Genomic DNA, 16141 nt, shown 5'->3' with positions numbered 1-16141 from the left:
GCTGTTGTGCAGGGGAGTGGAAATCGTAGTTCTGCATTGGCTTCCTTCTCCTTCCTCTGCCACCACCATTCCACCTCGCTGCTGAGTCCCTGAGCTTCAGAGTGGCTTGCACCTTGATGGACCAGGTGATGCCATGCTGAGCAAATGGCAGCATTCTCCTCTCAGTCTGTGGTGTTAATGCCTCCATGCTTTAGAGCTACCTTGAGCGTATCCTTATACCCCTTCCTTTGGCTGCCTTTTGAGCGTTGGCCACCAGAGAGTTGTGAGAAGAGAACCTGTCAAGGGAGATGGTTTTTGGGCACTTGGACACAATGGTCCGTCCACCAGGGTTGGTTCCGCAGGAACAGGGTTTCAATGCTGGTAGATGCAATTTCATGGAGGACGCTCACGTTAGTCCAGTGGTCCTCCCATTTCATCCCCAGGATTCAACGCAAGCACCCCTGATGGAAGCTCTCAAGGATCTTAATGTGGCGTCGGTAGACAGTCCATGTTTCACTGCAGTAGAGGAGGGTGGTCAACACAACGGTCTTATAAACCAGAAACTTTGTTGACTTGTGAAGGTCTCTGTTGTCAAAGACACGTTGGCACAGCTTGAAGAAGGCAGTGTGGCACAGTTGACTTGGTGTTGGACTTCCTCATCGATGACAGTCCCTTGGGAGAGGTGGCTGTCAAGAAAAGGAAAGTGCTGCACATACTCCAGAGCCACCCTATCTACCTGGATGGCACAGGGGATGCTCAACTGGCCCGGGGGAGGTTGATGAAGGACCTTTGTCTTGGTGATGTTTAAGGGCAGGACAAGCCTCTTATACGAGGTGTTAAAGAGGTCAGGCATCCTATGCAGGTCCTGCACATAGTGAGCCATCTGCAGTCATCTGCAAACCGAAGGTCATGGGTTTCTATGGTGGTGAGTTTTGTTTTTGCCCAGAAGCGACCAAGGTTGAAGAATTTCCCATCCCGATGATACTGAATGCTGACACTAGGTGGTAGGTCATCTTGGATGATGATGTTCAGGTAAATGGTGAACAAGGTGGGGGTGATCACGCAACCTTGCTTGACCCCGGTCCGGAAGTGAAAGTTGTCAGTTTCAGATCCTCCACTCAGGATGGTGGAGGCCATGTTGTCATGCAGGAGTCTCAGGATGGTGACAAACTTCAACAGGCAACCAAAGCATTGGAGGATGATCCATAGAGCTTCATGATTTAAAGAAGATCCAGCTTCCTAATGACCAATTTGATGTTTGGGTAAAGATACTGTTTACACATGTAAATAGGTTGAACAATGGGGAGGCTGGTCCAAACCTAAATTAAGACATTGCAAGGGTTTGTAAGTACCTCCAACAGTGACTGCTCCATGGCCAGCTTTCACGAGGAGATTTACAACTTAATGAGTCGTCCGATTGTTCTGCAGTCCACTAAAATATTCATTAGTTTACAGTCTGTGCCCGAAGGGTGAAAAGTTCTGGAGGATTTGGTGGCACTTTCATGCCTCTGCGTTGCTTGAATGGGCAGAGAAGCTAGAGGCCCTATTCCAAGCATGTCAATGTGGCTACGCATGAACTGTCTCAGCTGCAGAGGAATGGTCACTTTTTATAAAAGGTTTCCCTAATGCATGGTTGCTTCTCTCTCCCTGCACGTGCTTGTGCACTACCATCAACTGCAGTGCAGCCCTTGCCTGTCCAACCTCGCCCAAACTGCAGAGCAGCCCTTGCCCCAGCACCGCACCGTCAGCCAGGCAGGAAAATGCAACTTGCCTCTGCCTCCTCCTGAATGCGTGGCTCCTCAACCTTGAAGTGCACAGGCGACCCTTGTGAGCGCTGCACAACGTTAGTGAGCACTCACCTCAGAGTTCCCCTCGAAGTACAGCTCACCACATGCACACCTTATAAATGCCATTGTGAAACACGTTGGCACATGCAGTCACGTCAAAGTGCCTGGATGATCCAGCATTGGGGAATGATTCCGGCGAGCAGGGCTTGTAAAGATATGAAAATGTATTAAAGTGAAGCTTCCGATGTCTGGTGGCGGAAAAGGGGGCCCACCATTGATGGGCAGAGCGGTCGATTGTAAACTGGTCTCATGTTGTCGTGAAACTGATTTTTGGCCTTCCCGCCATATTGTCCACCCACGCATGCCCGATGCCAACAGGCACAGAAAATTCCACCCAATATCTAACAATTTGGTGGGAGGAGGAGGAAATAACACAGCAAAATTGGATGTGGCACTAAATGGGTGAAATTGATTGGTTACTTTATGTGATTTGACTTTGTGTTGATAGTGGCTGAGGCTGATGCTATTTTAAGTAGGGTGAAGGTCTGACAGGACAAGTTCTATATCAGGAAAATATTGCAACTTTGGAACTGCCAAATAGCATGTTTACCCTCCTTCAACTATCACTTTCACTTTCACTCTCTTTTCAGACAAAGTGTGTGCCACTTGAAGCAAGATTGTTAAACTCAGCTATTCTTCATGAAATTTATTATATTGAAATCAATTTTTTCTTTCAGATGAAGGGAAAATGGGGGAGTGGAGGGTGGTCTTTAACAAAAAAATGGGTGGGTTTGGGTTGGACAAAGTGGTTGGGGTGAAAATCTCAAAAATGTGTTTCCTGATCAACTCAAATTGACAATTTCAGGCTTTAACTGAGGCCAGAAGATGGGCAAGTTGGAAATAATGAGGTTGTGAAGCCGTATTCAGGTTTAATTCCAAAGGCTTTCTAGATTCAGGAATTATGTACTTGGATTAGAAAACTGCAAATGTCAATGAGGAAGGAAGGGAGAACAGAAGTAACTACGGATTTATCAGTTGTGAGCAAGTTACTGGAATGTATCAGAGACAAGAGTGCATGAGTGTTTGGTCAAGCATTAGCTGATCAAATAAGTCAGCATGGATTTGTGAAAGGTCAGTCATGTTTGAGTCAGGTCGGATCTCTTGTGCATCTGGAAACTCAGCAGCATTATACTGGCGAGGACTTGATGGACAAAGAAGCCTCCATAATCACCTCTCCCACCCCCAACCCATGGCCTCCACAGAAGTTAAATTGCACAGTATATGGGGAATGCCGAATTGTAGGTCCCTGAAAACCATCTGACAGAACTGCTCCCCATGGGTAAGGTAAGTAAAAAGTTCCCCATATTTTTGTTTCAAGGCTTTAGGAAGTAATATTATCATGTTTTTAAAGATATATGTTTGAAAAGCTGTAAGTTCACTAGTCTGAACAATCAATATGTTTACTTTGTAATCCGCATGCAATTCCTGAAATTTCAGCTCAGCTTCAGGTAATGTGGTCATGTTTTCTAACATGTTTCAACAGATACTAAGATAAAAAGTGCACATTTAGATCTCTGCAGTAAGTTGGGATTTGGATCAATTTTACTGACATTCACAAAGCTGCATTCATGCACCCTGCTAAATTTGTGGACATACCTCGTTTGAAAAATTAATATTTCTTAAAATATGCAAGTTGTAGTGGACAGTATCATTGATTCAAGAAATGAATGATAGAGTGAATATAAATTTGTACTTTAAGCAATACTAGTGATAGTTCTTAAAAGGAAAGTATCTCTATCAATATCCTTTTAAATATACTGACACTGGAAGCAGTTCAGAAAAGGCTCAGTGGGTTGATTCCGGGGATGAAGGGGTTGTCTTATGGGGAAGGATTGAGCATGTTGGGCCTGATTGGGGTTTAGAAGAATGAGAGGTGATCTTATTGAAACATTCATGTTTCTGAGGGGCTTGGGAGAGGAGGTGCTGAGAAGATGTTTCCCCTTTTGGGAAAACCTAGAACATGGGGACGCAGTTTCAGAATAAGAGGTTTTCCATTTAAGATAGAGATGAGGAGGAATTTCTTCTCTCAGTGTCATAATCTTTGGAATTCACTCCCCAGAGAGCAGTGGAGGCTGGGCCACTGAATAGATTCAAAACTGAGTTAGACAGATTTTTGATCTACAAGGGAGTTGAGAGTTTGGAGGGCAGGCAGGAAGGCGAAGCTGTGGCCAAGATCACATAAGCCATGATCTTATTGAAAGGCAAGGCAGATTCGAAAGGCTGAATGGCCTGCTTCTGTTCCTATTTCTTATGTTTTGAAAATCAAGTTGTCAGCAAGATTAACTTTTAGTATGCATACATGTTATTCATTTTTTAATTGAAATTATTTTTAGATCTGAAATCAGGCCAGAAAGCCCTAAAGAAAAATACTATGGATGCTGATAATCTGAAATAAAAGCAGAAAATGCTGGAAACAGGCAGTATTGATAGAGAAAAAAACGGTTAACATTTCGGATTGATGACCAGAATGGATATTAATAAGGGAGAAATATTGTTCAGTTGGAACTGAATGGGGCATTTTGCTACTAGATCTCCCAATTAGGCTCCCAGTTATACATTGTAAAATCCCAGTAAGCTCCTCCAGGGAACTTGTGTGTATGAAGATGGAATTTTGCAGCAATGATGTGGCTTAAAAAAATCCACCTTTTCCCAACTGTATTGCATTAGGAGGCAAAAAATAAGATAGACGTGGCAGATCATAAAGCTGCATAAGCAAAGCACAGGCCAGGAAAGTGAATGTACAACTTTAGCTACATTAGAGTGACCAATTGCAAGGGCTGGAAAATCCAGTGGAATCGTGTCCACCGTAAACCTGCCTCTGCTGGAATTTTACCAGCGTGGGGTTGGGGGGAAGAGGGGGGGATGGTGGGGGGGTTGCGGGGGGCAGGAGGCATGGGGGAAAGTGATGTGGAATGTTCCCTCCTGTTTGAGCACCCTGTGCCTAATGGAGGCTTTTCCCTGTTCTCCCTCCCTTCTCCTTTCTTAGTGGCAGGTTGGCCCCGGCAAAACTCCAAACTTCCCTTTGCATCTGGCTCCCTGGCTCCCCGGCTCCCCAGCGTAGGTTGCCTGCAATCCCAGCAGTGGCCACCGTTCCAGATGGCGTTGCTGGGAGTCGAGATCTGCCTGCTATCGGATTGGCTGGCAGCTCCCAGAGACGGGGCTTCCACCTCAATGGAGACAGGTATCCTTCCCTGAGTCAGTTAACCCTAGCTTGGAGAGCAAATGCCCAGACCAGGTCGACTCACTATCAAAAGCTTTAGTCAGATCTATGAACAGCATATTTAGATCCTGGTGTTGCTTTCTGCAGTTTTTATAGTTGTCTTGCTTCAAACACCATATTGGCTGTCCCACAGTTAGCTATAAAACCACACTGTGATTCTGGGAGGACATTGTCTACGAGGCTGTCTAGTAGATGGTTTAATAGGACCCTTATGAGGATCTGTTTCCTTTCAGGCATGCCTGACCAATACTCCAATGTCATCACCAGCAAACTGCATATTAAAACACAAAATGAGCTGAGCGTTTTTAAGTCAGAGTCCCATATTGGATAAATATTTGTTTGTTTTACTTTTGAGATCAATTGATCTCCAGAGATCCCAAATTGCTTCACGGCTGTTTAAGGGTAGCCGCTGTTATAATGCTGGCAATGTTTATGCACAATAGCAATGAGATGAATAACTGAATGATCTGTTTCACTTCTGATTGAAAGATAAATGTGGCATATGAACACCAGAAGAACTCCCCTACTGTTCTTTGAATAGTCAGGCCTTGGTTTAACATCTCACCTGTAAAATTTCACTTTGAACAATGCAGCATTCTCTCAGTACTGCGTTGAAATGTGAGTCTGCATTACATGAAGTCCCTTTCAAATGACAAATCTGTCAATTTTGAAAAGTCATGTTTTGGATACCAGTTAATCCAACCGGTGCCACTTTCATTATACTAGTTGGAGTGATCTCATGGGTTGATCACAGTTAGGTTGGAATTGGTTTTCATGTGTGGTGCTGATCAATTGGGTGGAGCAAACAGAGCTACCCATTTTCATGATTGGGCTTGTAGTTTCGATGGGTAACTCATTGATTTTCAGGAGGGGTTTTGGTGGGGCAGGAGATCAAGTGGCTTCTTTGCATTGAGGGCTGGGGGTATGGTGGGTGGTGGGGGTTGGGGGGGGGGGGCAGTGGAGTAACTGCTGAAATGGCCATAGGCAAATGACATTCTCTGTATCTGTGACCATGGGGCACCTTCTTCCTTTTTTATTTTTTTACATCCATTGACATGATCGATCACTCCATTCTCTTTTGTGCAGATCTGTGAGTGTTTGACCTCATTTGTTTATATTCCTGCCTATTCTCATCTTAACCACAGTATCTCCAGAAGCAGCTTCTCCTCACAGTTGTGCAGCAATACCTCTGGAAACCCCCAAGGATTCCCTCTTGGCTTTCTCTTCTTTCTCAGCTCAGACCCTGCCTCAGTCCATCAGCTGACACTCTTATCCATGTCTTTATCAGCTCCAGACCTGACTATTCAAATATTCTGTCCTTCCATTCCTTGTAACTTCAACTTACCAAATCTCTGCTGTCTTTTTCCTATACTACTCCAGGTCCTTACTCACCAGTCCTGCCCTTGCTGACCTACAAAGGCTCCAGTACACCAAAATCTCCTAATTTAAAATTCTCATTACCACCCCAGTACCCACCCCCAGAGCTCTGATGCTCTGACTCTGACTTCTTCTGCATCCCTCCCTCACTTTCAGCTCGCCTTTGACAGCTGCATCTTCAGCCTTTTGAGAACGTAGTAGCAGGAGTAGGCCATTTGGCCTGTCGAGCTTACTTCAATTAGATCATGGCTGATCATCTATTTCAATGCCACTTTCTCACGCTATTCCCATATCCCTTGATGTCATTAGTATCCAGAAATCTATCGATCCCTGTCTTGAACATGATCAATGACTGAGCCTCCACATCCTCCACTGGTAGAGAATTCCAAAGATTCTACATTCTGAGTGAAGAAATTCCTCCTCATCCCAGTCTTAAATGGCCTGCCCCTTATTGTGAGGCTGTGTCTCCTGGTTCTCGACTCACCAGTTGGGAGAAACATCCTATCCACATCTACCCTGTTAAGCTTTGTAAGAATAAGATCATCTCTCATTCTTTGAAATTCTAGAGAATACAGGCCCAGTTTTCTCAATCTCCCTTCCTAAGACAATCCGGCCTTCCCAACGATTAGTCTAGTGAATCTCCGTTGAGCTCCCTCTATGGCAAGTATATCCTTCCTTAGATAAGGAGACCAAAACTGTGCACAATACCCCAGTTGCAGTCTCAACAAGGCTCTATACCTAGTGCAGCAAGACATCTTTACTCTTGTATCCCTGTACTCGAATCCACTTGTAAGAAAGGCCATCGTATCATTTACCTTCCTAATTGCTTGCTGCACCTGCATACTAGCTTTTAGCGACCCATGAACAAGGCTACCCATGTCCCTTTGGACATCAACACTTCCCAACCTCCACATTTAGGTTTTACATTCCGAGTTTCCTCACTTAACCACTTTGTCTGTCCACTTCCCCCTTCCTTCTTTGACCAAGCTTTTGCACATCCCTCCTAATATGGTATCCTTTGTCTCAGAGCCTATTTTAGTCTGATTACACCTCTGTGAAATGTTTTAGTTAATTTTCTATGTTAAGCTATGCAAATTCAAATGTTTATTTTTGTATATTTTTGTAGAACGTGGTTTCAACTTTCACACTTTTTTCCAACTTTATTGATAACATCTATGAAAATAGTACCTTACAATTGTGATTGTGTCATGTTGCTGTGTGTAATGATGATAACCAGGATATTACATACAAACATATTACATACGAACATATGAACAAGGACCAGGAGTAGGCCATTCCGCCCCTCAAATTGGCTCCACCATTTAATAAGATCATGGCTGATCTGATAGTAACCTGAAATCTGCGTCTCACCTACTCCCGATAACCTATCACCCCCTTGCTTACCAAGAATCTATCCACCTCTGCCTTAAAAATATTCAAAGACTCTGCTTCCACTGCCTTTTCAGGTGGAGAGTTCCAAGGACTCACGACCCTCTGAGAGAAAACATTTTACCTCATCTCTGTTTTAAATGGGCGACCCCTTATTTTTAAAGAGTGACCCCTAGTTCTTGATTCTCCCACAAGAGGAAATATCCTCTGCACATCCACCCTGTCAAGTCCCCTCAGGATCTTATATGTTTCAATCAAGTCGTCTCTTACTCTTCTAAACTCCAGCGGGTACAAGACTAGCCTGTCTAACCTTTCCTCACAAGACAACCCATCCATTCCAGTTATTAGTCTAGTAAACCTTTTCTGAACTGCTTCCAATGCATTTACATCCTTCTTTCAATAAGGTGACTAATACTGTACACAGTACTCCAAATGCGGTCTCACCAGGCTCTCTATACCTGAAGCATAACCTCCCTACTTTTGTATTCAATTTCCCTTGCAATAAATGATAACATTCTATTAGCTTTCCTAATTACTTGCTGTACCTGCATACTAGCCTTTTGTGATTCATGCACTAAGACACCTAGATCCCTCTAAATCTCAGAGCTCTGCAATCTCTCACCATTTTATTTCATTCTTTTATTCTTTCTGCCAAAAGAGACAATTTCACATTTTCCTACATTATACTTCATTTGCCAGATCTTTGCCCACTCACTTAACCTATCTATATCTTTTGTAGCCTCCATATGTCCTTTTCACAAAGTACTTCCCTATCTATCTTTGCATCATCAGCAAATTTAGCAACCATCCCATTCATCCCTTCATCGAAGTAATTTATATAATTGTAAACAGGTCCCCGCACTTATCCCTGTGGCACACCACTCATTACATTTTGCCAACCTGAAAAAGACCCATTTGTGCCTGCTCTCTGCTTCTTGTTAGACAGTCGATCTTCTATCCATGCCCATATGTTACCCCCTGTACCATGAGCTTTTATTTTCTGCAATAACCTCTGACATGGCACTTTATCAACTGCCTTCTGGAAATCTAAGTACAGCACATCCACTGGTTCCCCTTTATCTACATCATGTTACTTCCTCAAAGAACTCGAATAAGTTGATTGAACATGATTTTCCTTTCACAAAGTCATGTTGACTCTGCCTGATTACCTTAAACTTATCCAAGTTCCCTGCTATAGCTTCTTTAATAACAGTTTCTAACAGATCCCCTATGACAGATGTTAAGCTAATAGGCCCATAGTTTCCCACTTTCTGTCAACTTCCCTTTTTGAATTATGGAGTTACATTTGCTATCTCCAATCTAATGGGATCTTCCCCAAATCTAGGGAGTTTTGGAAAATTAAAACCAATGCATCAACTATCTCACTAGCTACTTCTTTTAAGACCCTGGGACGAAGTCCATTAGGACCTGGGCACTTGTCAGCCCACAGCTCCGATAATTTACTCAAGACCACTTCTCTGGTGATTGTAATTTTCCTGACTTCCTCCCTCCCATTTCCTGATATATAGCTGTTTCTGCAATGTTACTTGTATCCTCTATAGTGAAGACTGATGCAAAATACCTGTGCAATTAATTTGCCATTTCTTTGTTTTCCATTATCAGTTCTCCAGACTCACTTTCTATAGGACCAAAGCTCACTTTGTTAACTCGTTTCTTTTTGAAATATTTATAGAAACTCTTACAATCTTTTTATATTTCTGGCTAGCTTTCTCTCATACTTTAATTTTTCCGTCCTTATTAATCTTTAAGTCATCCTTTGCAGTTCCTTATATTCTGTCCAATCTTCTGGCCTTCCACCTATCTTTGCACAATTATATACTTTTTCTTTAAGTTTGATGCTATCTTTAACCTTTCTAGTAAGCCACGGATGGTGTGTCCATCCCTTGGACTTTTTCTTTCTCGTTGGAATGTATCTATTTTGTGTATTCTGAAATATCCCATTTAAATGTCTGCCACTGCATCTCCATTGACCTATCCCTTAACTTAATTTGCCAATTCACTTTAGCCAGTTCTGCTTTCATGCCATCATAATTACCCTTCTTTAAGTTTAAAAACATTGGACGGGATTTTCCGCAACCACCCGCCGCCGTGATCTTCCGGTCCCGTTGCAAGTCAATGGGCTTCCGGCTGGGGCACTGCCTCACCCGCGGTAGGTCCCACCCACGACGGGGCTGGAAAATCCTGGCCATAGTCTAAACATCGTTTAAAAACAGACCCGCTCCCCTCGCCCTTAAACTGAATGTAAGATTCAAGTATATTGTGGTCGCTGCTACCTAGGGGTGCCTTCACTATGAGATCATTAATCAATCCCATCTTGTTGTGCAATACCAGGTCTAGTATAGTCTGCTCTCTGGTTGGCTCCAGAACATGCTGTTCTAAGAAAATATCCTGGAAACATTCTAAACAACTACTTATCTAGGCTACCTTGCCCACCTGACTTTTCCAGTCTATATGTAGATTAAAATCTCCCAAGATTTTCATCGTGCCTTTCTGACAAGCTCCCTTTATTTCTTCATTTATGCTCCATTCTACCATCTGGTTATTATTAGGGGGCCTGTATACGACTCCCACAAGTGACTTCTTGCCTTTACTACTTCTCATCTCTAGCCAAACAGTTTCCACATCATGGTTTCTTGAACTTCGGTGATCTCTCTATATTTTGCTAATACCATCAATAAATAATAGAGCCACTTTCATCTGTTGATTTATTATTAGATTTGTACTCTCTATCCCTTCCCTATAATGGTCTGTTTTTCATTTCCTGTAATAATATTTCTCTTCTAATTTGTCTCTACTCATTGATTTACCGCATCTTCCCAAATTTGCCCCACTACTTAGTTTAAAACCCTCTCTACTTCCCCAGTTTTGCAGCCCGCAAGAACACTGGCCTCAGCACAATTCAGGTATAGACCGTCCAAATGGTACAGATCCCACTTTCCCCAGTGATGGAGCTAGTTCCCCATGAACTGGAACCTACTTCTCCCACACCTGTCTTTAAGCCACACATTCATCTCCCTAATCTGATTTGTCCTATGCAAATTCGCACATGGCTCAGGTAATAATTCAGAGATCATGACCTTTGTCATACAGTCATAGTTATAGAGGTCTACAGCACAGACAAAGGCCCTTCAGCCCATCGAGTCTGCGCTGGTCGAAAAAGTACCTAACTATTCTAATCCCATTTTCCAGCACTAGGCCCATAGCCTTGTATGCTATGGCATCGCAAGTGCACATCCAAATACTTCTTAAATGTTATGAGGGTTTCTGCCTCTACCACCTTTTAGGCAGTGAGTTCCAGATTCCCACCACCCTCTGGATGAAAAAATTCTTCCTCACATCCCCTCTAAACCTCCTGCCCCTTACTTTAAATCTATAGCCCCTGGTATTGAACCCTCCACCAAGGGGAAAAGTTCCTTCCTGTCTACCCTATCTATGCCCCCTATAATTTTATACGCCTCAATCATGTCCCCCCTCAATCTCCTCTGCTCCAGGGAAAATAACTCCAGTCTGTCCAATCGCTCCTCATAACTAAAACTCTCCAGCCCAGGCAACATCCTGGTAAATCTCCTCTGCACTCTCTCTAGTGCAATCACAGCTTCTATAATGCAGATTCCAGAATTGCATACAATACTCTAGCTGTGGCCTAACCAGCGTTTTATACAGTTCCAGCATAGCCTCCCTGCTCTTATATTCTATGCCTCAGCTAATAAAGGCAAGTATCCCATATGTCTTCTTAACCACCTTATCTACCTGTCCCACTACCTTAAGGGACCGGTGGACATGCACACCAAAGTCCCTCTGATCCTTGGTACTTCCCGGGGTTCGACCATTCATCGTGTGTTCCCGTGTCTTGTTTGTCCTGCCTAAGTGCATCACCTCACACTTATCCAGATAAAATTCCATTTGCCACTGATCAGCCCATCTGACCAGCCCATCTCTATCCTCCTGTAATGTAAGGCTATCCTCCTCACTATTTACCACCTTACCAATTTTCATGTCAAACGCGAGCTTACTGATCAACCTTCCTACATTCAAGTCTAAATCATTTATATATACTAAAAACAGCAAGGGACCCAACACTGACCCCTGTGGAACCCCATTGGACACAGGCATCCAGTCATAAAAACACCCCTTGGCCATCGCCCTTTGCATCCTGCCACTGAGCCAATTCTGGATCCAATTTGCCAAATTGCCTTAGATCCCATGGGCTCTTACCTTCATTATCAGTCTCCCATGCAGGATCTTATCAAAAGCCTTGCTGAAGTCCATGTAGACTACATCAAATGCATTGCCCTCATCTACACACCTGGTCACTTCTTCGAAAAACTCAATCAAATTGGTCAGAAATGACCTCCCCTTAACAAAACCATGCTGACTGTCCTTGATTAATCCCTGCCTCTCCAAGTGTAGATTAATTCTGTCCCTCAGAATTGTTTACAATAGTTTCCCCATCACTGAGGTTAGACTGACTGGCCTGTAGTTCCCTGGTTTATCCCTTCCTCTCTTCTTGAGTCTCTGCTTCTTAATTTGGTGCCAAGCTCCTCATACTGACTTTGCAGAACCTCCTCCTTTGTCCTGCCTATGTCATTGATACCAAGATGGACCATGACAACTGGATCTTCCCCCTCCCACTGCAAGTTCCTCTCTAGCCCCAAGCAGATGTCTTGAACCCTGGCACCGGGCAGCCAACACAGCCGTCTGGACTCATGCTCTTTGCTGCAGAGAACGGTGTCAATCCCTCTGACTCTATTGTCCCCTACTACCACTACATTCCTTGTAATCCCCCGCTTGAACGGTTTCCTGGATCATGGTGCCATGGCCAGTTAGTTCATCCACCCTGAGGCCCCCACTTTCATGCAAACAAGCTAAGAAAACCTCAAACCTGCTGGACAATTGCAAAGGCTGAACCTCCTGCCCTCCTGCCCTCTGGGCCCCCTTACCTGCCTCACTTGCAGTCACACCCTCCTGTCTCTGACCACTGACCAAATCAGAAGACTCCATCCTATGTGATGTGACCGCCTCCTCGAATGAAGTGTCCAGTAACCTCCCTCCTCCCTCATATGCTGCAGTGCCTGCTGCTCAACCTCCAGCTCAATAGCTCGGAGCTGAACTTTCTGCAGCTACAAACACTTACTGTAGATGTGTTTGCCTTGGATCACACTGGCATCCAGAAGCTCCCATTTTGGCAGCATACCACCTGCCCTATCATCAATATGTGTTAATTCATTGCTAATTAATTAATTATAATTGATAAAGTTTACATCTCCCAATAGGTTTTGGAACTGCCAGTAAACTTTACAATACTGATAAAACAATACAGTACTTACAATACTGATAAAACCAATAATACCAGTTACTGGTTTACCTCCTCCTTCTGCGGCACCAAAGTGGAAATCAAATACTGGAGGCTGAAAAAGAGTAGAAGAGAAAAAGCACCTCCTCCCCTCCCTTTACCGAACTCCCCACTCATTGCACTTTACTTCGTGCAGTAAACCTTACCTAAAGCACCTCTTTCCACCTATGCACCCAATTCCCACTTTGAACCAAATTCCCAAATATAGTCACTTAGTCTCTGTCTCACTCAGAGTCTCCCCTTTCTGACTGTTCGCCTCTTACTGCTCTTCACTTTTCTTTTTTCTCCCTCCCACCCATCTATCCAAGAAAACAAACCTCTTGATGCTGAATTTTCTCTTTTCGTAAAGAGAGATTTCACCGGAGAGGAGAAGCCCCCTGGAAATTCCCATATTTAGAAATATTGTATAACTGGTTTATTAGTTGAAGCCCATATGTAATTTTTTTTCTTGATAATCTGCATCAAATAATATGCTTCACATTAATATATACCATTCTTAATGATTATGACCATAATGGAACTATCTGTGATCACTTGGGGAATTTATCCAAATTGAATATTTTTCCCAATTTTTAGAAAACGAGGTATCAGATTACCAGCTGACTCTATGGAAGGGCTTATGGACTACATTGGATATGAAGAACCCCGTAATCTGACTCAGTTTCTTGAATTGTTTAACTACTACATGCCAGCTATTGCGTAAGTAAAGTTGACATTTTACTGTTTCAGTTCTTCTTTTGAAACCAAGGTTTGCTTTTACTTTGATTATCCAAATCTATGAGGCAAGTATTGGATTTGATCTGAGTAATGTGTTATGTTATTTTCAGTTGCATATTACCATTAACACTGCAAAACATCATAAGTGCTTTTAACAGAGGAAACTGAAGACTAAAGCCCCGTTTTTATCTCCAGGCTGGCAAACAGTCCAGTTCTTCTCAATGAGCCTAGGATATTTTAACCTACAGGCCTCGTGTTTAGACCCTATAAGCCTCCTGTTTGAACCTGGCAGGTGGGAAGTGGGGTAACAGCAGGCTGCCTTCAGTCACATAAGAACAGCTCCTTGCTCTCCACTAAATGGTTAGGGGTCTGGAGAACATCACGGCAAGGGAAGGGTGTCGGAGGACTGGGCATGAGGAGCAAGATTTCTTTGTCACAAGAAAATTTAAAAGAAGATGCAGCTTTTCTGGGCCTCTTCATGCCCTGATCTCTCCCGCCACCAGGTTGGCCTGGTGTGAAAGCCAAATTGGTTTCCCTGTGAAGGTCTTTGGTTAAAATTGCATTGGGGCACCAGTGATGGTATTGAAGCCTGATCTGCAAAATTTACTGGAAAGCCATACTGCTTTCCAGCTGGGATCCTCCTCACCTACTCAGGAGCAGATTCAAATCCAATTCATGAGAAGGTCGAAGGTAAATTGTGTTGCAATTTTAGCTGTATGTCTGGCTGAGTAAACTGTGCTTGAATTTGAAAGGACGGTTAAGGAGGTGATAAAATATTGGTTGCAGAGCTAGGTTTTTGAAAATCGGGAGAGAGGTGACAATGTGGAAGGCTTTGGAAAGAGGGTTCCAGGGCACAGATGAGATGAACAAAGGTTCATTGTTGAAGATAGAGCAAAAGATAGACATTAAGCTGGAATTGAAAGCATTTGCAACCATCTTCAGCCAGAAATCTGTCCATGATCCATCTCTGCCTCCTCCAGAGGCCCCCCAGCATCACAGATGCCACTCTTCAGCCAATTCAATTCACTCCACATGATGTTAAGAAATGGCTGAAGGCACTGGATACTGCAAAGGCTATGGTCCCTAACAACATTACTGCAACAGTACTGAAGACTTATGCCCCAGAACTGGCCGCACTCCTGGCCAAGCTCTTCCAGTACAGCTACAACACTGGCATCTATCCAGTGGTATGGAAAATTGCCCAAGCATGTCCTGTCCACAAAAAGCAGAATAAATCCAACCCAGCTCCCATTACTGGTCCAACAGTCTACTCTAGATCATTGGCCAAGTGATGGAAAGGTTCGTCAACAGTGCTTTCAACCGGCACTTACTCAGCAATAACCTGCTCACTGATGCTCAGTTTGTGTTCTGCCAGGGCCACTCCTCTCCTGACCTCATTACAGCCTTGGTTCAAACATGGACAAAAGAGCTGAACTCTAGAGGTGGGGTGAGAGTGACTGCCCTTGACATCAACATTGCATTTGACTGAATGTGGCACCAAGCATCTAGCAAAACTGGAGTCAATAGTAACCGGGCAGTAGGGGAGCTCTCCATGGTTTGGGTTCATACTGAATGCAAAGGAAAATGGTTGTGATTGTTGGTGGTTGTGATTGTTGGAGGTTGTGATTGTTGGAGGTCAATCACCTCAGTCCCAGGACATTGCTGCAGGAGTTCCTTAATGGTAGTGTCCTTGGCCCAACCATCTTCAGCTGTTAAATCGATCATAAGGTTAGAAGTGCGATGTCCACTGATGATTGCATAATGTCCAGCACCATTTCTGATGACTCAGATAGGGAAGCAGTCTGTATCCATATGTAGCAAGACATTGGGTTGATAAGTGGCAAGTCACATTTGTGCCACGTAAGTGCCAGGCAATGACCACACCCAACAAGAGAGAGTCTAACCATCTCCCCTTGATATTCAAAAGCATTAACATTGTTGAATCCCCCTCGATCAACATTCTGGGTATTACTGTTGACCAGAAACTGTACTGGGCCAGCTATACTGTGGCTACAAAAGCAGGTCAGAGGCTAGGAATACTGCAGTGAGTAACTCACTTGCTGACTCCCCAAAGAATGTCCACCATCTGCAAGGCTTGAGTCAAAAGTGTGATGGAATACTTTCAACTTGCTTGGATGAGGGCAGTTCCAATAACACTGAAGAAGCTTGACACCAAGCAGGAGAAAGCAGCCCGCTTGATTGGCACTCATTCCACAAACATTCACTCCCTCTACCACC

At 43.7% G+C, this 16141-nt stretch overlaps 1 protein-coding gene across 1 annotated transcript in view; it reads left to right on the top strand.

Moving 5' to 3' along the window:
- The window catches only part of ada (adenosine deaminase), a 102884-nt gene that overhangs the window by 5252 nt on the left and 81491 nt on the right, over positions 1 to 16141 (top strand). Inside the window, exon 3 of the mRNA XM_041205606.1 lies at positions 13763 to 13885. Within this exon, the coding sequence (XP_041061540.1) occupies positions 13763 to 13885 (123 nt within the window). The remainder of the gene's footprint in view (positions 1 to 13762; positions 13886 to 16141) is intronic.

The sequence above is a fragment of the Carcharodon carcharias genome, chromosome 14, assembly GCF_017639515.1.
Source record: "Carcharodon carcharias isolate sCarCar2 chromosome 14, sCarCar2.pri, whole genome shotgun sequence".
Classification (NCBI taxonomy): domain Eukaryota; kingdom Metazoa; phylum Chordata; class Chondrichthyes; order Lamniformes; family Lamnidae; genus Carcharodon; species Carcharodon carcharias.
The sequence above is the reverse complement of the archived record's forward strand: the minus strand, read 5'-3'. Positions and strand labels throughout refer to the sequence as shown.